At 37.1% G+C, this 23,782-nt stretch overlaps 1 protein-coding gene across 4 annotated transcripts in view; it reads right to left on the bottom strand.

The window, feature by feature from the left end:
* The window catches only part of ARHGAP22 (Rho GTPase activating protein 22), a 402,535-nt gene that overhangs the window by 334,982 nt on the left and 43,771 nt on the right, over window positions 1-23,782 (bottom strand). Inside the window, exon 1 of one of the 4 annotated variants that reach the window (XM_051981884.1) lies at window positions 21,970-23,202. The exons of 2 other annotated variants lie outside the window; for them this stretch is intronic. In XM_051981884.1, coding sequence (XP_051837844.1) covers window positions 21,970-22,003 — 34 coding nt within the window. In that variant the 5' untranslated portion in view covers window positions 22,004-23,202. Of the gene's footprint in view, window positions 1-925; window positions 1,593-21,969; window positions 23,203-23,782 lie in introns of those variants that run through there. One more of the 4 variants, XM_051981886.1, reaches the window with a different exon arrangement.

Raw genomic sequence — 23,782 nt, 5'->3', positions numbered from 1 at the left:
CTTTATACTCTAATGTCTTTATAGTATTTTAAGATTTGCATATATGTGTATATATACATTATATATATATTCACATCAGAGACATAGAGAAAGCTTGTAAGGTTAACTTGAGATATTTACAGAGATAGAAATCAATATTCATGCGAAATTAAGCGATTTGCCTGTAGTATGTATGAGTGGTAATATTCAACACATCTTTCTGTTCAAGTTAGATTTCTATTCAGGGTCTCTGATCACTGATCTAAGTACATTCTAAAGCTAAAGTTTAAAAACAGATTTCCAAATTGTTGATCAATAGATTTTGGGGAGGTCTATGAATTTGTTGTTTTAAAATATTTTGCTAATTATTTCAATATTATTGATTTCTTGTGTATATTATTTTATGCATTTAAAAACATTTTTCTTTGTTTTTAATTTCAACTCAGATATTTATTGGCTGTGTGACCTTTAGCAAGTTACTTAAATTCTCTGTTTCTCAATTCCTTTTTGAAAATATTTTTCTGAAAAAAGGTCCATAGGTTTCACCAGTTTGCCATGAAACAAAAAAAATTAAGAAACTTAGCATTAAAGGGGTGCTGATAATCCCAAAAAAATGTTATGTAGCATATAGAAACAGCTAAGACTGACAAACTACTGACTCCTACATCCTAAAGAGTTTGGGCATAAATATCCAGGGGCTGTTTTCCAGTCACATCTACTTCATTGATTAGCAGTGGCAAAGAAAATCCAGATTATTGCCCAGGAGGTAATTAACGACTCCTGACAGCCATAAACCTTTTGACTCCAGGGTACTCAGCCTTCAGACATGACATAAAATATACCAGGAAAACACTTATGGGGTACACTCTCCTGTGTCTCTTCCCTGGATAGATACCTCTACCAGTAGAGCTCAAAAATATTCACAGAAGGTTGTATACTTACAGACCTGTGACCTCTGTTTCACTGCCATGGGTATCGTCCCTTGCTTCTTGCCTCTCCCCTTGTATTCATTCACTTGGCAACAGAGTTAGGAGGGCTAGCTTGCAGAAAACACCCACAACCTCCCATTGCCCCTTCTGCATCAGTACACTGGATAATTACTGATGATCTCTCTTCCCCTCCCTTTTCTCCCCATCGCTGTGGTGCAAGACCCCATGGGTCAGCAATACTGCTCTCCCTATTATGCTAACTGGAGAAGGAAAGTCTGCCTGTCTCCACAAGGAGATTAGGTTCATTCTGTGAAAGTATTGATCGAATCAGCAAAGTAGTCAAACCAGTTGTTTTTCTGAACAGACTGGTGGAGTTGGCTTTTCTGAGCCATATCCTGCTTTCCTAATCCCATTCTTTGTGACTGATATTAATGTTAGAAACATATGATCATAGATCCAGATTTAGAAAGCACCATGGAATATTTAGTCTCACCCCCTCATTTTACAGATGAGGAAAACCGAGGTCCAGGGAAATGAGATAATGTGCTGAAAGTCATGTAAAATCAAAATTCTAAGTGGCAGAACTGAGATTTGCTGCAGTGCCAGGTTTGAGTTGAGGTGTTGGAAAATTTATACATAGCCTGCTATGTAATGATATCTGTCAACATTTAACTACATTAATAAAGTACTTTACATACATGAAATTATTTGGTTTTTAATTCTCTACACAATGTGGTCATGAACCTATCTTCTCAGCCTCACCCCCTTCCCACATTAAAGATCAAATTAAACTGGTCTTATCTCTGTTCTTCATCCATGACCCTACATTTCCCACCTCCATGACTTTGCGCTGACAGTTCCCTATGCCTGGAGTGTACCCTCTCATTTTAATAGAGACGCTTTCTTTTAAGATTCTGCAGCTGAATCATTTTTTTGCATGAAGCCTCTTAGCTGTTGGTTGGTACCTTTGCTTCCCAAATACCTTTTAATACATTGTATATATTTGTGTCTATTAACTTTTTAGCAGAAATGTTTCATATATAGTTGTGTCCCCCAATTGCAACTTATGCTCTTTGTGAGTAGACATTGCTTCATTCTTTGTACTTATGTTCCCAGAACCCTGCATAGTTCCTGACACATTGTAGGTCCTTAATAAATACCTGTTGATTGATTGATTGATTGATTTGACTCTTAACAACCCTATAAGGTAGATACAGGGATTATTATGCCCATTTTACAGAGGAAGAAAGAGGTTGAGTGATTTGCACAGTCATACATTTAATGAATGTCAAAACTGGGATTTGAAGTTAGGTCTCGAAGTCCTGATTTAGATTCATAAATCATAAGAAGATATGGGAGTATATCCCAAGATCCTCAACCTGGGATCTGCAAACTTAAAATATATATATATATATATATAAAATGTGTATATTAAAAGATAGCTATTTAAAATATACATTTCAAATATGTTTTTTTAAATAATCATTTTAAATATAACTTTAAAAAATATCAATTTAACTAATTTTCCTTGTAATCCTAAATGTTTTATTTTGTGAACTTAAGAACATTATTTTGAGAAGGGTCCATAGGCTTTATGACCCAACTGACAAAGTGGATACAGCACATCAAAACAAATTAAGAACCCCCAAAACTACATTGAAAACATTTTTAAGCTTTTGCTTTGCTTCTCCCCAAAGATACACGTGAGATGACCAGCCCAGGGGCAGTCTGTATATGAGTCATTTAATTGTCATGTGCTCTGGGGTCAATGCAGCCTAAACAAGAAAGAAAAAAGCATTTAGTGGGATGGAATAAAGACATCTGTGCTCTGTTTTTGACCAAAAGAGACTGGTTATCTGAGTCAAAAAAAAAAAAATGACCAATCCAGAGCTATGGATAGCTTCAGGCGATAGCTGGGGATTGGCCAAACCACAATAGCACAAGACATGCTTGGATGTGAGGAAAAGATCCTGCTAGGGTGAAAGGGAGCAAAGGACCTTGTTAAGTGTTTCAGATTGCCCCAGATTAGGTGGCCTGATGAGGGGGTGTTTGTCACTTTTTAAAATGGTGTTTAGCAATTGGGAGGATTAATGACCATCTCCTTGCTGCTGAGCCAGGGTCTCCAAGTACAGCCTGGATAGAATATGTTGACTTAGACAAATCCTCCTCAGTTTCTCCTTTATCCTATGCCCCAGGCAGGCTCATTTGGGGGAGGCTGCAAGCACGACATGCATTCATGTATGAAACACCCCCAGACAATTGCTCCAAGATCTTCAAGCACTAGAGAAGACATTTTAAAAGTACTTTCTCTTAGTATTGTATTTGATGCTTATAACATTCCTGTGAACTGAAAGTCCTCATTTTATTTCTCTACTCTCCCTCCCATTTATAAATTCAAGAACTCATACATAGGGAGGTAGAATGATTTTCCCTCTTCACCCAGCTGATACTTGCCAGAGTGAAACAGAACTTAATTCTCTGAAGCTTTTTTCCAGGATACTAAGCTATCTCCCTCCATCCCCTTCCCTCTCCCTCCCCCCACCCCCCTGTCACCTTACTGGAGAAAGACTGGAGGTGTACATTGGTACCTCTAGGACCTCTTAGTCTTTTCTGCATCCAGGTCAGAGTATTACATATCAGAGATCAAAGTAGAAATTATCTCATTCTTCTGTTCCATCTTGATAGTGGAAGCCCAGACTCAGAGAATGGCAGCAATTCACCTTTTTCCTGTAAGCCTTTCTGATGCTGAGCTTTTGTATATTTTCCTGAAATTTGTTGTTCTTCTAAGCAGGACCAAGGGAAGAGTTGAGTATATAACTCCATGTGCAACACAGGTGCTTAATGGATATTGATAGATATTTGTTTTTGTATGATAGTTGGTCCTAAAAGTCATGTTTTATTCATTGATGTCATCAGGGGAAAATCATTTCTATAACAGCCACAAAAAGGACGTCTTTTGCAAGGGTAGAGGAAACATTCATTTGTGTCAACGTGGGTGATAAGTGGGTTAAAGATGCTGCTCACGGCTCCTTCCTGATGTTTAACAGATTTTATTCCCCTTTGACAAGCAACAGAGACACTGAATACCATTAGGGAACATTCCCCTTAATGCCACTCATTGAAATCTATAAATAATTGGCAGCTGACCTTCACTTTGCATTGTGTGATGATCTTTGGGTACAACATTTTAGGGCAAGTCATTCTCTTTGTAATCTAATTTACTCTTCCTGATTAATTTTCATTTTTATGATTTTTCTAAAAATTAAATCATGAGATAGCTTCTTTTGAACCTGGAGGAGAAAAGCTGCCAGTCCCAGTATAGATTATTTGTAATAATACATTTCAGTGAACAGAGATTCCTATTTAGTTTTTCATTTGACAGGAAGGATCGATATTATATTGCTCAAAATAAATCAATACCGAGGCACATATTATCTACATGTGTGATTACATTTATATGTATGTATAAAGATAAACTAGCAAATTAGTCAATAGACATCTTTAAAACACCTACTATTTTTCAGACATGGTATGTGAAGACCTGGGAATACAAAGAAAGATAGATAATCCTTCTTTCAAGATCTCAATTTAATGGGGGATACAAGCATGCAAGCAACTCTCAAAATACAAAATAATTTTAGTACTATTCCAAGTGAAGGATAATTTGGAGTTAGCAAACAGAAGGAAGGATCAAGAATGAAGGGGGATCAGGAAAGACTTCCTGTAGGAAATGCATTTTGGCTGGGACTTGAAGGAAGTCAGGGAAGTCAGGAGGCAGAGATGAAGTGAGAGAGTATGCTAGGCAATGGGGACAGCCCACGAAAATACCTGGACGTGGGAGATGGAGTGTCTTGTTCAAGGAGTTGACAGGATGCCAGTGTCACTGGATTACACAAAGGTATAAGATATGGGAAGATTGGAAACCTGGAAGTGGGGCAGGTTGTAAAAGGATTTGGATGCTAAAGGGAAGATTTTATGTTTGATGATGGAAGTGATAGGGAGTCACTGGAGTTTATTGAGTAGGAAGGTGATATGATTATACCTTTACTTTTGGAAGATAATTTTGGCAACTGAGTGAATAATGTACTGCAGTGGGGAGAGACATGTGGCAGAGAGACCATCCAGCAATTTATTGCAGACGATGTCCCCTTTTGTGGCTGTTATAGAAATGACTTTCACTTTGGTGGAGCCATTGAATAAAACATGACTTTTAGGACCAACTGTAGTACAAAAACAAAATTAGTAAGGTCATATGAGCCTACACTGAGGGGATAGTAATATCAGAAGAGAAAGGGAAACCATGTTATGGTTCTTGCAGGATGATACATTAATAGGCCTTAGCAACAGATTTATTATGAGGAAAAGGACATAGGAAGGTAAGAAATAGTGAAGGGTTGAGAGTTATGTCTAGCTTGATAGTTTGGTTGACTGGAAGATAGTGATACCCTCCATAATAACAGAGAAACTGCAAAGAGAGAAATGTTTGGGGTTTTGTTTTTGTTTGGAAAGTAAAGTTTCATTTTGGACATGTTGAGCTTAAAATGTTTATGGGACATCCACTTGGAGATATCTCAAATTTGGGTATATTTGGGTATGTGTGAGTTATACACATTGTTATATAATTTACATATATAAATAATGAATAATGAGAATATGTAGTATATACAATACATAGCATATATGCAAAAATAACTATATATAATTATATATGTATATATGCTATATGATTATGTGACTGTATTATGTGTTTCCTTTTTGCCAAGGCAATTAAGAAACCCAAATTCTAGCTGAGGAAAAAAATAACAAAAAATCCCTATCTACTTTCCTGGCCTAGGTCTTGCTAGCTATTGATTTCAAAGCCCAGTATTGTATGGGGAATGTGCCATCCAGGTTTCCATAGATACTCTGCCTGCACTGGCAGCAGACACCACCACTCAATCCTCAGAAGGGCTCATGGTAGTTAGACCTATCCTGTGCATTGTTCTAATTTTAACCTGGCAAATAATATAACTTGGGAAATAATTCTATTGCTCTAACCCAGGGGTCAGGTTTAGAGAAGAGAGTAAAAGAAGGATGTAAATCTAGCATCAAGACAAAAGAAAATTTCTTTTTCAAGAGTAGGAAGAGGAAACCACAAGCCATTTCTCTGAGAATTCATGAGAATGAATCAGAGTCCTGGAGTTTAAAAATTAGTGTCTAAGTGACCTTGCCAGTGGTAACATTCCCTCCAATGGTTCAGATTGCCACTTGCCCACACCCTGGTCTTGGTGATTCTCGTTCTTCTCTACCTACAAATCCTCCATAAGTTTAACATTCTGTAGGTACCAATATTGTGCGAAGTCTGTCCATCAGGTAGGTAATCTTTTGCTCTTGCTTTATGGACAGCCTAATTTTCTTTGTGAATATAAACCTCCAGGATGATACTTTCATGCTACTTATCAGGCACAAGTCATCATCATTAATATACTTCAGGATGCTTATGCTCACCATGCTCTTCACCATGCTTATGCTCACTTATGCTCTTCATTGCTCTGTAGGTCACCTGGAATTTTCATTTTGGGAGAGCACCCAATAAATCCACGATTTTCAACCATAAAACATCATAGGTAATGTGAAAATCAAAACCAATATCCTTATATCAGGGAACAATCTGGGATCAAGAGAAGGGCTGTGAAATTTTCTAATTGAAAGATTGCTAATTATTATCACCGTGTTCACTCTCATTGTCCATATGCTGTGTCTTATTAGGGACCACACACTGATGAACTATCTGACTTCCCCCATCTAATTTAAGATTATAGTCTGAGTTTAAAATGAAAACAAAAGAGGCCACTATATGTATAAAGTAAAGATAGTCTTCACAAACCCTGCTTTAAAAAATCTTGGGGAAAAAGCCCAAAATCCTCAGGCTTACATTTCCATTCCTCTCCACAAGTTCCTATCTCCTTTTCCTACCTTATTTCCTTTTACAATTCTTCAAGTACTATTCATTTAAATTATATAGACTTATTAGTGGCTCTCCATATGTACCATACAATCTGCCAATATCATGCCTTTATACAACTGGCCTGGAATACTTTTCTTCCTCATCTCTGCAGCATTTGAAAAACTCAAAAAACATGATTTCTGGGTAATTAATCATTTTGTTAATTAATAATGTCAGCATTTAAAATAAAAGGGCCACTAACATTCTAGAATGCCAAAGATCATCATGATGGCTGGCTCATGACTTATAACTTTGGAAGAGGGGTGTTTTTGAGCAATCAATTCTGATTGATTAACAATTAATGAGAGATGGACTTTACAAAGAGAAGTGAATTCATTCCAATGAATGACTGAGAATAACATCATGTCACTTTTGGCCAGAGAGACTAATCCTATACCTAGATCATCTCCAGCCTTAGATAATCTAGATAAAGAATCTATATTCCCCACCCAATATGGAGCTAGTTTGGTGGAGTAGCAATACCCCAAATAAGGAAAAAGTTAATCCTATTTTATATCAGCTCCATTCTTGAGAGACTGGAAAAGGAAACAACTGTAGAAAAAATCTGGGGTTTCCCCAATTTTAATAATTAGTTATTAACATGTGAGGGAAATAATCATTTTCTTACTTCTAAATTTTGGAATCTTTTACCTCTTTCAAACTTTATTTCAGTTACCAAATGTAACTTTTCATGATGTTCCTTCTCTTTCCTGCCTGTAGTTTACTTTGTATTTTCTATCTGTATACTTGTTGAACAGATGCTTGTAATATAGGACAAATGTATGTGTGTATTTATATACATTGCACATATACATATATGTATATATATGTATGTGTGAAAATAATATATTAAATTGAATATGTCCCTATGAAAATAGAGGATTTTTTTTTGTCTTTATCTCTCCTGTACCTATTAAAGTTAGGATTTAGCATACTGTATCTAGCAGTATGAGAGACTTTTTGGGAGAGAGACTGCCATTAGGGTTGTACAGAATCAAGATTTTTAAGTAGTGTGAAGGGTGTAGCTATGTTTTGAGGAAACATTTAAAAAATTATTGATGTATTTGATTTTTTACATCACAATCAGTTCCTGAATTATTGAATAAAGTTGAATTTCCAGGCCAGGTTTCCACTTGAGTCCTTTTGACTTCCAATGAGGTTTATTTTTGATTATAGTAATTTCCGGATAATTTGAATTGACCTTTCTTAAGTGTATCCTGCTTTTCTGGGATTTACATGATAGTGAATTAGTATTTCAATGCAGCTCCAGATTTGAATGAGAGTTTTAAAAACTACACAGGCTTTGAAATAATAGGAATCATCCCAGAATTTGGGCCAGGAGAAACTTTGAGAGCTTGCCTTTAAGATCTTCTCTCTGCTTCCAGGCAGGACTGCATTCATATCGTGTTCAACCTTAGCTATGCTTCTCTTCAAAGATGAAAGTAAAAGAGGCAGAAAATGATGAGCAGTTAGTATGTGAGTAATTGTGTTGTAATATGCTTTTGGGTCAATGCTACAAGTCAAAGAAAGAAAACAAAGAGACAACTTTAGTTGGGTAGAGTAGAACTGGGACATCTGGAGTCTTAACTCAGAACCAATTGACTTAATTGAATCAGAAATAGAAAATCCAGTGGCCCTGTGCAACCAGCCTTAGAGTTGTATATAACTGCAGCCAGAGAATCTTTTAACTCCAATGGATGTGCAACATAGTTCAAGGGATCATGTATCTAATCTAATCATTTATAAAAGACCTGTTATTTGCCAGGCACTATATTAGGTGCTGAGGGCAGAGATAAAAACAATATAGTCTTTATTGTCAAAGACTTTACATTTTATTGGTTGAACAACAGATACACAAAATATGTACAAATTAAATATAAAAACTTCATGTAGGGGCTTGTAGCCAGAGGGATCCCTAAAGGTCTCCTATATAGTAATAGATGGTACTTGAATAGAGCCTTGACTGAAGCAAGAGATTCCAAGATGGTAATTGATTTAAAGCTGAAAATTCTGCCCTTTGCAGGAGTGGAGCATTATGAGTGTGGAATATTATAATGCTGTTAGTTTTGATTAATAGGATGGGTAGTTTTACTGAACTGCTTTGTTTTCTCCTTTCCCCCCTATATTACAAGGAATGATTCAATAGGGGAATGGGAAAGGATATATTTTTAAATGAAGGTGATATAAAATTGAAAGATACTGTGATTTAAAAATAAAGATTTCAAGCTGGAAGGGACTTTAGGAGGCATTTGGTACAACTCTCTCACTTTTTGGATAAAGAAAATGAGATCCAGTGAGTTGGGAGTTTTATCCCAAGCCCTCTACTTCCAAATCTTACACTCTTTCTATTATAGTATGTGAAAAAAGACCTTTGCTCTAAAGGTGATCAGACATCAAGGATGGTGAATGTTCATATTGTCCCAGGTTAGGGCATCTGGGGAACTTGTTAGATTTAGATGGGAGGAAGTGATGATTGGAGATTCTACAAACTGCAGTTTGTAGAAGAGAGCTACAAACTGCAGTCCTACAACAAGGAGATGTTTTTCTATCCTTTAAGTCACAGTCCTATGCTGTGGGAACAGCTACCAGAGGCTTATCACTGAACTTCTCCTTCTTGGAGATCAGAAAACAGATTGAAATAGTTAATAATACACAAAACAAGAAGACATGAAAAGAAGATAGAGAAAAAGAATATCTCTCTGAACTTTTTTTTTTAAAGACTCAATAGATGGCTCTGAGATGAGTAGATGTAACAAGATGTGGTGGGGGGGAGAATATACAGTTAGGATCTTGCCATAAAAAATTTGGAATAAAAAACAGAGGCTCCTTTGATCAAAGAAAGAAGTATTCCAACAACCATCTGAAGAAAACTTTTGCATGGGTTATGAGTATGAAAATCGATCAAATGAGGGCAATTTTAAATAGCCAAGAGGCACTTGATGCCTTGGGAGGCAGGAAAGAGCTTTATTATATTGGCTGAGGACTCGATATAATTATTATATGGTTCAGCTTTTTTAAAGGTAGCATTATCAGCCAGAGGGTAGCAATCGTAGTGAGCAGAACCCATGATACCTTCTAGAAAAAGAGGAGCATGTCAGTGTAATGGTGGGGAGCAGTCATGGGATGTAGATACCCAGGACAACAGTGACTAGTGGGATGTAAACAGTCAATTATGAGCTGGAACGGAAATTCTTCTGTGTTCTTTACTGTGTAAATAGAACTATTCTATGTTTTAAAACTTCTTGAGTCTGAGTGCTTTATAAAAGGAACAGCTAGTTTCCCTTGGAAGGAGCCAGACACTGATGCTGAGGTTCCATTTAAGTGGAGGGGGCACTCAGCCAGATACGCAAGAGATTCATAAAGTGTAGCCCCTTTTTGTTGGGAAAGAGATTGACATAAGGGTTATACAAAGAGAGCCAAGATTTTTAAGTAGTGCCAAGGGTATAACTGTGTTTTGGGGAAACATTTTAAAAATTATTGATGTATTTGATTTTTTTACATCATTGTCAATTCCTGAACTACTCTACCTCCCACCCATGGAACCAAGAAAAATAGTTAAGCAAAACCAATAGACAAAATGATTGTGATGGATAGTATATATAATGTTCTCTAGTCATGGTACTGAGAGGAAGAAAGTGTGCTTTATCACCTATTCTCCAAGATTACTATTGTTCACTACAAAAAATCTGAATCTATCTATTGGAACATCATTTTAAGTCAGTTCTCTTCTCATAGCTTTGTTCATATACCTTTGAAGAGGCTGTGTGGCTTGGGCTTAAATTTATGAATAATCTCAAAGAAGTCATCTTCATCTTATCCCACTGTGCCCACTTTCTTGGAAGTAATTCACAAGAAAGACTGATTCAATGAGCAGAAGTAATGACTGTTCAGGTATCATTAGGGATTTCATCTTAAAATAAAAAGGAATAGCAATGAAATCCATCTTGTGATACAAATAAGACAGATCTTGGTCCTTAGCTAGAAACTGATACTTTGCATCTGTTCTATGACTCCTGTTTATAGGATGTTGATTTAGAAAAACCCACACAAAATGTGAAGGCAGGAGATGCTTGCCTGTGAATAAAATTAATAACATTCCCCTCTCAATTAAGTGTAAATAAATCTAGGAAGCAGGATGTTATTATTGGTACCTGTAAATTATTCTAAAACCTATCAACAAAATGCTAACATCTTTTACTAACACAGATGTTCTTGAAAAAGTTTTTTTTTAAAAAAAGAATGAAACAGAACATTTTATTGACACCAAAACAGAAACTACAGCTAGCTAGACACACTGGCAGACTTACATTGTGAAGGATATGAAAAGGAGTTATGACAGAGAAAGATCCAGTTGAATTTAAATGCTGTAAGGAAGTGGTATGTTATTAATGCATCCAGAACCAGTATAAGACCAGTATACCCAACAAGCAATTAGGATTTTCTTAGCAAGGGACATGCATGTATTTTTCAAGGAGTTGGGGACAAGGAAACTGGTCAGCTCTATGTGATGATCTATAATCATGGGTATTGAGTTGATCTGATCAACAGAGGCAGTTCAACTCTACAAGAGCATATGAATTTCCAAGTCAATAGTTTAAGAAAAAAACTGGTTCTAGAACTTGAAAATGTCATGATTTGTCAGGAATATATCTTGAAATTCCAGCTCCCCAAGATAAACTTGGCAAAAGGTCATTCTCCTTCCTCCCCATTTGGAACAGAAACATTCTCATGACATACTCCGCCTCTCACAAAAATATTTGAGGAGTCACTTGGGCTAAATCTATGATTCACTGGATCACATCTTCTCAGTGGAGGTAATCCAGAATTCTGGGCCAAAGAGCCCTGAAAATGATGAGAGATTCCCTTCCTCCCTTGCCCCATCTCAAACCCAAACTACCAGCTCTCTTTCCAGCTTGGCCCCTTGAAGCCCTCATATAGAGAGAAAATCCTTGAGGGAGATTGATTTAGCAATTGTCTCTGAAGTGTTGCAGCCCCTACCTTTCCAGAAGCCACAGCTACACATAATAGTAGCCCTTTTTAAAAGAATCTGGGGAACAAAGCTCTCTTTCTGAGGATCATCAAAAGGAGATTATGATTGAGGTGGATAGTGAACTTGTTCCCTTCCAGTTCACCTGAGATCAAGACAGAGCTGAGTAGCAGGAAGAACACAGGAATGAATATTTAGGAAAGTATAAGTTTCTTGAAGGGAGGAATAGATTTATTTTTATCTTTGCATTCCCAATGCCCCCCACAGAGCCTGAAGCATGTTTTTATCTAGATCTGCCTTTTCACAGGTGTAAGAAATTTCTGGTGTGGAAAAGGGAGTTTCCCTTCACCAGTGCCAAAATTCTTCTCTATCTCAAAATCTTAGAGAAATGCCAGGGATATAGGGAAGTTAAATATTTTGTTCAAGATTACATATATTCTATGGAAAAAACAGAACTCATACCAAGGCCTTCCTGTTTCCTGAGCTGCTCTTAGTAAGTTCTTAGTAAATATTTGTTGAATTGTTGGATAGAGTTAGGAGACCTAGGCTCAAAACCTAGTTCAGATACTTGGAGACAACATGGAATAGTAAAAGGCCCTGAGTAAAAGGTTCTGAGAACCCGAGTTTAAATACTATTTTTGATATTTAGTCCCTCTTCAGTCTTGAAGAAATCACTTAACTGTTCTGTGTTATGGGCCAGAACTTGAAACAAGGTGCTAAGTCAGTGGAATTAATAGAGACAATGGTTATTTAGTTTGGTGCTTAATAGTTCTCTAGTTCAGTACTGATTCACACCTTTGATAAGAGACCATATAAGCTCGGAAAAACTCGGCCAGAATCAGAACGAGGGAAGACCAGAGAAGTGGTGGTGGTCCTCCTGCCTCCCCCAGAGAAACCAAGACACATTCAGGAGGACCTCAGGAAGGTGGCAGAAGCAGAGAAGACAAAGTACTGGCAGCAGGAGCTTAAGCTCTCGGAACCAAGGAGAGAGATAGGTCTCTAAGAAAGCTAACAGGCTCCAGGAAAGGAGACAAGACTTGGAAAGAGACAATAAAGGATTTGGACTTTAATCCCTGGCTGCACTTGTGGTGATTACTGAACTGAAATGAAGGCTGCTTCCAGAGAACCCCAAGAAAACCTCAAGAGAGAATATTACATTTTAGAGAGAATATTACAGTTCTGATCCTCAGTTTCTTCAATTGCAAAATGAAGAGATTGGTCTAGATGGCTTCTTAATGTTTATTCCTATGACTTGCTGTTGCATTATTTTCTTAACTCATGTAACTCATCTAGTGCTGTTTCTTCATCTGTAAAATGGGGTCATAACCCCCAATAGTATCAAAAAGCTATTGTAGGACTTTGTGACTCTCAGAGTGCTTTATGAGGGGGAATTATTATTGTTACTGCCTAAAGTTGCTTTTCTGCTGCCTGATGTACATGTTGCAGAACTGAGCTTTTCCAGCTCATGCTGCCTTCTCCTTTGATACTCTCTTTTGTCTCTTTTACCTTTATCTTGTATGTGCCCATTCATGCATATTAATCAATAAACAATAGGTGCTTATTAAGCACCCATTATATGTCAAATGTATGTGCTAGATATTGAAAAACAAATAAAAAGAATGACACCATCACTTCTCACTAGAAGTTTTCATGCTAATGTACATGTTTCCTCCCACAATAAGAACATGATCCTTTGAGGGCAAGATTAAATTGTTTTTTAGGTTTTTATTCATTTCTTCTACATTTATTTTGTGTAAGTCGATTTATGCATATTAATCAGTCAAAAAGCATTGATTAAGAACCTTTGATCAGCCAAGTTAGACCCTGCAGATCCAAATTCAACCAGTGAAACCATCCCCACTCATAAGAAAACTGACATTCTAATGCATATGTTGTCTATTAAATGTAACTCTATTAAAATGTAATGTCCTTGAGGACAGGAGAGGAGAACTGGGACAGTTGTTGCCAAACAAGTGTCTGACACACAATAATCAGTTTTTAACTGATGGATTGACAATTCCCAAGTTGTCAAATGGAGCCCTAAATTAAAAGATTTTCACTCAGTTTTATGAAGCATTTAACAATCAGAAATGCTAAATGAGTTTTGTAAGGCACTTTGTAAACCATAAAATGTTCTATGAATCCATGCAATAGCATTCAGAAAAGGGTCTTCTTGTCCTTTTGCAAAGGGAAGAGTTCTCCAGCAAAGAGGGTTTATCTGCATTTTCTGGGCTCCATTTATAATTGCTCTGATGCACCATCTGATTCTTAAAATAAATCCTTACTCCAAACACATGCTACATTTTGAGTCCATGTCTTGAATTTAGGGCGCTAAGCCCTGAATTTTAGATAGATATAAATAGCATTTATTTAGTCTTATCTTACAGGGATCCTTTTAGTATTAAAAGGGGTTAGCATGTAATACACAGAACTACAGATTGCATTAGTCTTTATTATCTGGGCTTACTCCTTATTTTCTCTGGTAAGATAGATGACGTACACAGTTAAGATGCTCTGCTAATGTAGCCTGTGATACCTTTGGCTTAACTGGGTCCAAAAGTAGAGACAAAGCAAAAATCAGGATCTAGTGCCAGGTGACAACCAAGGAGTGCTCAGATTATCTAAATCTCTTATATTTTTGTTGTTAATCTGAGTGATACACAAAATGAGCTGGGAACTTCCCATTCTTGGATCTAGCTCTGTTCTATCAAAGTCCCTTTCAGAACACTTTTCTATCCCTTTAGTGTACCCATCCACCCCTTCTATATTTAATCCTTCTTCCTCCCTCTTCCCATCTGGCCTCATGAATTATCATTGCATTGATTATAGTTCTTAAGTTATCATTGTTAAATTGTTATCCCAATTCTACTCATTTCATTCTTCATCAGGTTATAAAAAAGACCTCAAAATTGTTCGTTTTATGATATTGGTATGATAGTGTAAAATGTTCTTGCAGTTCTGCTAATTTCTCTGTGCATCAGTTCATGAATTTTATTTGTAGTAAAAAGTTCTTTTTTTTAATTTGGAGTACAAAAGAAATAGGAAAAGCTTAACGTCTCTCCTCCATGTTAACAGATCAGTCAATGAGCACATGAATGCTTGTCATGGGGAGTGTAGTTCACTAAGTGGGTTGCAAAGAAGTGAAAGTTGAATTCCTATCCATAAAGCCATTTACAGTCACCATAAGTTGCTTCTTCTTTTTTTTTTTTTTTCATTAAGCTTTGTTGTTAAGTCATTCAGCTGTTTTCTTTATGACCGAAGTGCCATAGAATACATATGCTGTTCATTGGGTTTTCTTGGCAGATATGTCAGAGTAGTTTACCATGTCTTTCTCTAGTAGATTAAGGCAAAATAGTGGTTAAGAAACTTACCCAGGATTACACAGCTAGTAAGTAAGTTTCTTAGACTGGATTTAAACTCAAGTCTTCATAACTCTGAGTTCAGGGTTCTATCCACTGAGCCACTTAGCTGCCTCAGGTTGGGGAATCCAAAGCCCCACAGATATTACGGAGTTCTCCCAATTTCAAAAGAAGGGAAGAGACAAAAAATGTTAACACTCTATCCAGCCAGAAACCAAATGTAATGGTCTCTCCAATCATTACTTGTGCCTTTAAATTTACAAGAATCTGATCCTCTCTGAATCAATATTTCTTTCTTTTTATATGTAAGAACAAGAGATGTGACTGTAGGGTAAAGAGTTCAATCTCATAGTGACTTAACTCTCCAAACTAATTCTATTACTCTAAGTCCAAGCCTTATATTTCTGCTCATCTACAAAGCCAGATCTGCTTCTATCTTATAGATTAGTTAGGGAAAACAAGCAAAGGCCAGAACATAAACAAATTTCTTCACCCCAGAAAAAAAATAAATTGCTAAACTATCTTGATTTTACAATGATTCTCTCCTTTGAAAAATAAGCAATAATATTTGTTATAAAAATGAATAAAGGAATATATATATATATATATATATATATATGTATACCTGTCTATCTATCTAATTTTTTTTTTGCTGAGGCAATTGGAGTTAAGTGACTTGCCCAGGGTCACACAGGTAGGAAGTGTTAAGTATCTGAGGCCACATTTGAACTCAGGTCTTCCTGACTTTAATGAAGGAATAATCTTGAGTGAATGTCTTGCACAATGCTAATATCAGTCATCTATTCTTTTGAAACAACCAGATTACAGTTTTAGGCATTCATAGCTGTAGCTAAGAATTCTAATTTCTAGGGTTAATTCAGCAGAACAATGGGATATAGGAAGGAACAATGTGGAGAAAGCAATCTTCTCTTTTCCAGGTGCATTCAAGCCATGAAATTTAGAGGAAGCCAGTGTGGGAATAAGACAGTAGGATAAGAAGGAACGGGACCCATCCTGACCCTCCAAGCTCTGTGATTAGCCATGATCCATTAGGAAAAACTTTATAAACAAAGAATGCAAATCCCTGTGATATTGACCTAAACCCTGGTTTTCCTACACTCATTATAGCTCTCTAGGTAACTGGGAAAGGAAGGAAATGAACATTTAGATAGTACCAACTATACATTGTATATTTTATAAATATCATCTCATTTTATCTTCACTACAGCATTGTGAGGATAATCCTATTGATTATCCTCTATTTTACAGTTGGGAAAACTGAGATAGAGATTAAGTGAGTAGCCCAGAATCACACAGCTAGAAAATGCCTGAGATCATATTTTAATACAGATCTTTTTGATTCAAGGTTTAGCAGTCTATCCATTGTACCACAGCTGAGTTTAGAGAGAAAAAAAAAAGAATATTGATAATGAAATAAATAATCTTGCAATCTCATTGTGAAAGAGAGACTAAAATCAACATACACAAAATCCTTCTAATGCAAGATGCAAACTTTTGAATGCCAGTATGAATTTCTTGACTGAAAATGTATACCCACTAAAGCAATGAATTACTTTTCTGAATTTTCTTCAAGAAATAGAAATACTCTATGAGAATAACAATCATGTAAAAAGTCAACAGCATTAATTAATTGTCCATAGTATTTGGGGAACTTTAGTAGGTGCTGAGTTTGCTAAGATGAGAAAGACAAAGATGGGGCGTGTTGATGGGTCTGAATTCTATGTGAATCCACTCTTTTGACCTGAAAGATTGTATTTTTTAAATCAAAGCACAAAATATTTCTTAGCTTCTCCCATTCTTAATGTCATCACAATATTGCAAAAGGAAGTATCAACAGTCTAAAAAAGAATAGGACTATAATTTCAATGAAAACAAAACAAAACAAAAATTTCCTTTCTAAAGATGTGGTTTCTTGGAGGCTTAAGCCATTGGTTTTTCCTACTTTGCCCAAGTTTATAAGATCTTTTTAACGTAAGAGCAACAGGTAGAACATATATATGTTGTTTTATATTTGAGCCTCTCCATTACATTTTGAGGTATGTACCATGGGTATTAGATTTTTCTGATCTTACAGAAGAGGAAATCAAGGCAGTTTGGCACAGTGAGAAAGAAGACTAAATTTGGAGGGCATGGTGACAGTTCCCAGTTCTGCTGTTTGCTAACTGTAGTGACATAAACAAATTATCTAACTTCTTGGATCTCATTTTTTCATTTGTAAAATGGTAGGTTAGATTAAACTCCTTCCACCTCTCAATCTGTGAAGCTACAACTTAACTCTGACTACCCAGTTAGCAAGTACAGGAGTGCTGGCCTTGTGGTCAGTAGGATTTGAGTTCAAGGTTAACCTCAGACATTTATTATCTGGTTAAGTCATTTAACCTCAATTGTTTACCCAGCCATCCACCCCTCCAAAAAAGGAAGGAAAGATTCAAGTTCTGGAGATAGCAGGATTCAAACACAAATCTCTCCTGACTACATAGTACCTTCTTTCCAGCGCCAGGCAGGTTCTTTGTATGGTTCAAAGTCTTGTGGCATGCTATATCATAACTTGTTGAACTCTTCAGGAGAGAGAAAGAGGAGGGATAAAGGGAGAAATTTAGGTAATATAAAAGCACAAGATATTTTAAAAAATTTAAAAAGAGAATGAATTAGAGGAAAAAAGCAAGTTTTACATAATAGAGACTTGGAGTTTTATGAATAATTTGCATGTGGAAATGCTTATTTTATCTGGTGTTTGTTAAGTTCAATTTTTTTTTTCACTGCCTTGCTTCTTTTTAATAGACTAAGCTCTTCTAGGTCACTTAAACAGAACTCAAATTACCAAGCTGAACCAAACAAATGTGATCTTGTATTACTTTATCATTTTAAATTATATTAAATGTAAGCTTATAAGATTTTTTTAATTAAAAGGAAAACATAAACTTGATGAAAAGATTTATTAATTAAATGTGATCTTGTAGGATTTTTTTTTAGTTAAAAGAAAAAAAAATAAACTTGATGAAAAACTCAAACTTAAGCCTCTCAACATGTTTAACCAATACATTTGCTATAACAAAAATTTGAAGGACATTTAGAATTACAGAAACAAAGTTTAAACGAACAGGAGTTCTGAATGACTCAGGTAAGTCTGTTAGAGGTGACAAGCTAGTGGTCAACATAGAGATGATTTTAGTCCAGTGAAAAGCTGCTTATATTCCCCAAAAACCCATACTTTCACTTGAGGTGAGCAACTTATTTTGCTGACAATTGAAGTTGAAAAATGAAGATTTGGATGAACAGTAACAAGACTTTGCCTAAAAGGCAAAGGAGAAGGATGTTTGCTTAGTAGAGAACTGGACTATGACCAATTGGAGAATAGAAGATAATTCTTTGTGAGAATCACCAGGCTGGCACCAGCCAACATCACTACTTTGATCTTCTATTGGAATCTGTTCTGAACTCATGGGTAGAGCCACTTTAAATGTTGCACATTATTCCTAATGCATGGGAAACAGCCTACTAGATGTGAAATTCCCCTAGGTTACAGTTATCTCCTTCTCAGATATTCCTAGAGCATCTCTGTATCTCTCCCTTTCCTCATTGTATCTTATTTTATACTATTCTGTGTACATGCATATATCTTCTTCCTCAAGGTTTGCTGGTAAATGTTTAGCAACTTGCTTTTCAAAAAAATACATGCAAGATTTAATTTTAATATGTACTAACATTTTCTCTATTACTTTCTTAAATCTAGACCATCAATAAAATCATAAATTGAATCCTTATTTCTAGCATTTGCTGATTTTTGAGGTGCAAATGCTTACATTGAAAATAGAATAATCAGAGGCCATGGAGTTGATTCTAGCGTACTATTGTTCCCCTTCCTCTAATAGAAGGTAGTACTTTGAGATTAGGGGCTATGTGACATTTACATTTATGTGTCTAGCACCTAGCATATTTCTATATCTATCTCTGTCTCTGTCTCTTTGTCTTCTCCCTCCTTCTCTCTTCTCTTTCTCTCTCTATTTCTCAGTCATTCACTCTTTCTTTCTTCTCTGTCTCTATGTCTGTCTCTCCCTGGCTTTCTTTCTTTCTACTTTCTTCTTTCTCACCATCTCCCTCCCTCCTCTCCCAACTCTCCATACACACACACACACACACACACACACACACACACACACACACACACGTTATCAACAAATATTTATTCAGTGTCTGCTATGTCCATCTTTCTAGTATGCTATTGAGCTCAGCTGAATTAAGGATCACTTAGTAGCACTAGTTAAAGTTGTCATTGGTATAAATCAAGCTTGTTGATGTACATATATTATTACCAGAAATGGTAATATGGGTTAGTAGTCTACCAGTATTTCAAATCTATTTAATTCAATTCTAACATCGTATACCTTTTCTTTACTCACACAATTACACCCTTAGTTCAGCCCTAATCACCTCTCATCTAGATTATTGTAACAGTCTCCTAATTGCTCATTTTAACTCAAATTTCACTTCCTGACTCAATTAAACCCCAGTGGTTTTCTGTGGCCTCTCTAACAAAATATAACCCTTTCTATTTAGCTTTTAAAGACTCTTACAACCTAGATGTAACCTATCTTTTTAGTTTCATTGTATTTTATTCCCCATTCTGCTCTCTGTGATTTAGACAAACTGACCTTTTCTCTGTTCCTCACATAAAACACTTTATTTTCTATCACAGTGCCTTTGTGATTGTCATTCCTATAGTAGAAATACACTCCCTTCTCACCTCTGGTCTATGGAATCCCTTTCTTCCTTCAAAACATAGCTTAGATACCATCTGCATGAAGCCTTTCTGATCCCACTAATTGCTAATCTCCCTCATCCCAAACTATTTGGTACTTAACAACATTGCATTTTTTTTCCTGTTACTTACTGTCTTCTCTATCAGGATGTAAGCTCCTAATGAGTAGGCCCTCTTTCATTCTTTGGTATTTGTTTTTCTAGCACCTAGCACGATGTCTGGCACATATTTGGCATTTAATAAATGCTTGTTGATTTACTAAATTCCTCACATATGTGGTAAATGCTTACTGTATGCAAATCCCTGTGCTAGGTGTTGCAGAGACAGGTATAAGGGATAGAAATAGGGATAAGAAAAAGAACTAGGCTATCATTTCATCAGGAAACTTCTAGAAGATGAAATCTCCTCTACCAAGGCAGGTCAGCACCTTTTCTGCAATTTTTAGTCTAAGAAAATTGCCTAGAGCAACAATAAAAGTTGCTAGCTTGTAGGAGAGCTTAAGTGACATTTCTTGGGTGACTTAGGTGTTGGTTACTAAGGCAGAATAATATCTTCATGGAACTTATTTTTCATTGGCTAGGTGATAATGATATGGAGATAAAACATGTACTCAAATAAGCAAATGTATAGTATATACAAAATCATTTCATAAGGAGAACACATTAAAAGGAAAAAAATGCAGTTGTATGAACTCTATAGATTGGTCAGATAGTGCTAAAAACAAATGGATTTCTAAGTGGAATCAGATTGAGTGTTTTCTGCTATCAGTCTCACATAGGTTTTGCCTTCACTTTAATATTAGGTATGGCAGGTGGTCAGTCAGAGTACATTCTTCTTCCCACAAACTCTGTAGGGAGTGTATGTTTTCCCAGTTAATCACCATAAAGTAACTGATTGATAAACAGTAAATTATATTTTTTTGTTAGGAAGATATATGGGGGTGTAAATAGAACAAGGTAAAATGGGCTTTCCCTCCAGCTAAGCACCTCAGGGTATAAGAAGGAGCTGTGATTTCCCCTGTGTGTTTATATATTCACTCACTCCAACCTGTTCTACATTGGAGAAAAGGGCTCACACACCCAGCCTAGATCATCTGCTTGTCTTTTATCATGAATTGCATCCTCCCATGCCATCTTCAGCCCAAGTTTTTTCCTTGCCACGATACCTTTCTCTTTGTCTTTTCCAGCAGTGGACAGAGGCTGCTTCTCCTCTGTCTGTGGTGCTGGAAGTAATAAAGCCCCCCTAATAGCTTCCTCCCTTTGCTCCAGCCACCTGGCTTCCAGACTGCACTCTAGTTAGACCTCTTGGGAATAGCCACTAGATTGTTTTAACAAGAACCTAATACCTGATCTACATGGAAGCCAAAAACTACATTCAACTAGGAAATGTGTTCTGCAGACTAATATGTATTTGTGATAGTGAAAACTGGACTTTTCTTCCTTTTTAAAAAGAAAAAAAAAGTTTTACAAACTTAAAGTTGCTCTGCAGTAACATGCCACATGATTACCCTGAGAGAGTAAAAGACAGAGGGAACCCCATAAGTGGTCTAAGATGGGAAGGGCTGTTAGTCATGTAAATTGCACACGGGTAAAGAATGAACCCTCTTGGATACCAGCAAACAAACTAAGTGCCCTCTTCAGGTGGACAATCTCTGATTGCCTCTGGAACCCGTGCTGCTCTTCCACTGAGCTCATGGGATAGCAGAGTGGCTCATAAAGGATGCTACATCCCTGAAGTTGAGAGCCTCTAGAGCCTCCGGAAAAACACCTGCCACAAAGCATCTGGAGCATTGAACGAAAGCCTTAATTTAACACCCATCAGCAATGTGTAAGAAGGGATGGGGTGGGGGAGGACAATTCACAATTTTCATAAAGGTTAATGTAATTAGAGAAATATAATGGTTTAGGTTTTTTGGGGGGGAGCATAATAGGCATAAAAGTTTTACTTACCTCTTCTTGCCTGTCTTATCTTTGGACTCAACATATTCCTGCTTCCGGGGTGTTCTTCCTTATAGTTCTGAGCATGCTGTCAACCTCCTGGCTTGTTGCCTCTCTCCCTGTTGCATCTCATCGTGACATATCCCGTCCCACTGGCAGTACTTTCCCAGAGCCCGGCTTCCCCAGTGAGGTTCAGTTCTCTTCACTTTCACAACTGGCCTTGGAAGGGATGTCTTGCATTTGACTAAATAAACCTTAATGTATTATTTATCCGGCCAAGAATTAATTCCCATCCAAACTAACCATTAAGTGCCTCAGTAATTACTGTCGATAAATCACTAGAGCATAGACATAAGGGGCTGGACCTGGCTCTTTCCCCTAATTGGCCACACTTCAATGTTATTAATATGCCTCAGTAAGAGAAGCAGGAGCCTTAAGGCTCGTGTCCCCAGTCCCATGCACTATTTGTGCAGAACGGAAGCTCGGACTCCACAAGAATCAAATCAAGAGCGAGAATCTGAGATCCTGTCCAAGGCTGAGTTAGAGGAGAAGATGGGAGGGGTGGAGGCTGTCATTGGGGGGATGGGGGAAGGGCACTGAGAGCATGAGGCTCATAGCAGATCTGATAAGGTCCTACATTAGGAGAAATAATAAGTGCACTGGTCCGCAGGGAAGTGTTGTGTCAGGCTGCCCACTGAGTAATGCATTGAGTGAGATGGGGCTGAATCACTGCTGGGCTTGTATTTCAGCAAGGGGTGGGGGGGTGGGAATGAGCATGAGAAAGGGAGAGGCAGGAAGAGAGCAGGCAAGGGGAGAGAGGGAGAAAAAAGAGCCAGCTCCAGTATGGCCACCATGGAAATGCTACAAGGTGGCCACGATTAGGAGATCAGAGATAAGTCTCTCCCTCGGACTGCCATGCAGGCAGGGCTGGGAGGGAGCCATCTCAGAATTCCGTCTAAATGCCTGAATCTGGTCATTTTCAAAGCCATTTGGGGAGATTTTCATGGAAGCAGGAGGGAGAGAATGCTCCTCACAGAGCCTGATAGATAAGGGACAAAGAAATGATGCAACAATTTAAAACAGATCATGGGAGGAGGAGGGAGGAGAGGAGTCAATTAATTTTGCTGCCTTCTATTTTTCCTCCCTGGCCTGCCTAGGAGGAATTATGTAAAAATCTCTTTCCCCAGTGTGGAGAGATATTTTTCTCTTAGAGCTAAATTGCACCCACTCCAGTTTTCTGTTCCTCCGGAGAACATTAGGAGTGGGGAGATCTCTGGGAGGAATGCTAACTACCACTATTTACATATCACAACCATTCTTTCTGAGTTAATAAGGTGCACTGCCAACAGCCTATTCCTTTGCTCAGCAGTCTCTTAATTTTTAAATGATCTGTATGGGGTCTCAATGTTCGGCTCCCAACACATCAAATTACCGATCATTTAATGCTAATAATTCTTTTCTTTATATGCACTTCATGGCTTGTCACTGAATCATTCAGTCTCCTTCTCTGAATCCAAATCTGGGCATTTTATGGCTAACAGTTCAGCTTTTTCTGAGTCTGACTTTTATAATGCTGTGAAATCTTAGAGGGCTCAGGGTTCAATTAAAAAATCAGAACAAATCCTTACCTTCTTTTTAGATTCCCACAGTATCCTCCGTGTGCTAATGTAAAAGGGAATAGCTCTGTGATGCTAATAATAGTGATGGGGTTTCTTTGGGACTTTAACACCTTTTGGGACAATAGTTGAGAGCACTTGAAGGAATGAATGGATGAGCATTTGCCAAGTACTTGCTATGTGCCAAGCACTGTGTAAAAAGATAGATA

This window comes from Antechinus flavipes, chromosome 2 (assembly GCF_016432865.1).
Source record: "Antechinus flavipes isolate AdamAnt ecotype Samford, QLD, Australia chromosome 2, AdamAnt_v2, whole genome shotgun sequence".
Lineage (NCBI taxonomy): Eukaryota > Metazoa > Chordata > Mammalia > Dasyuromorphia > Dasyuridae > Antechinus > Antechinus flavipes.
Note: the sequence above shows the minus strand (reverse complement) of the source record. Positions and strands in the feature narration are given on the sequence as shown.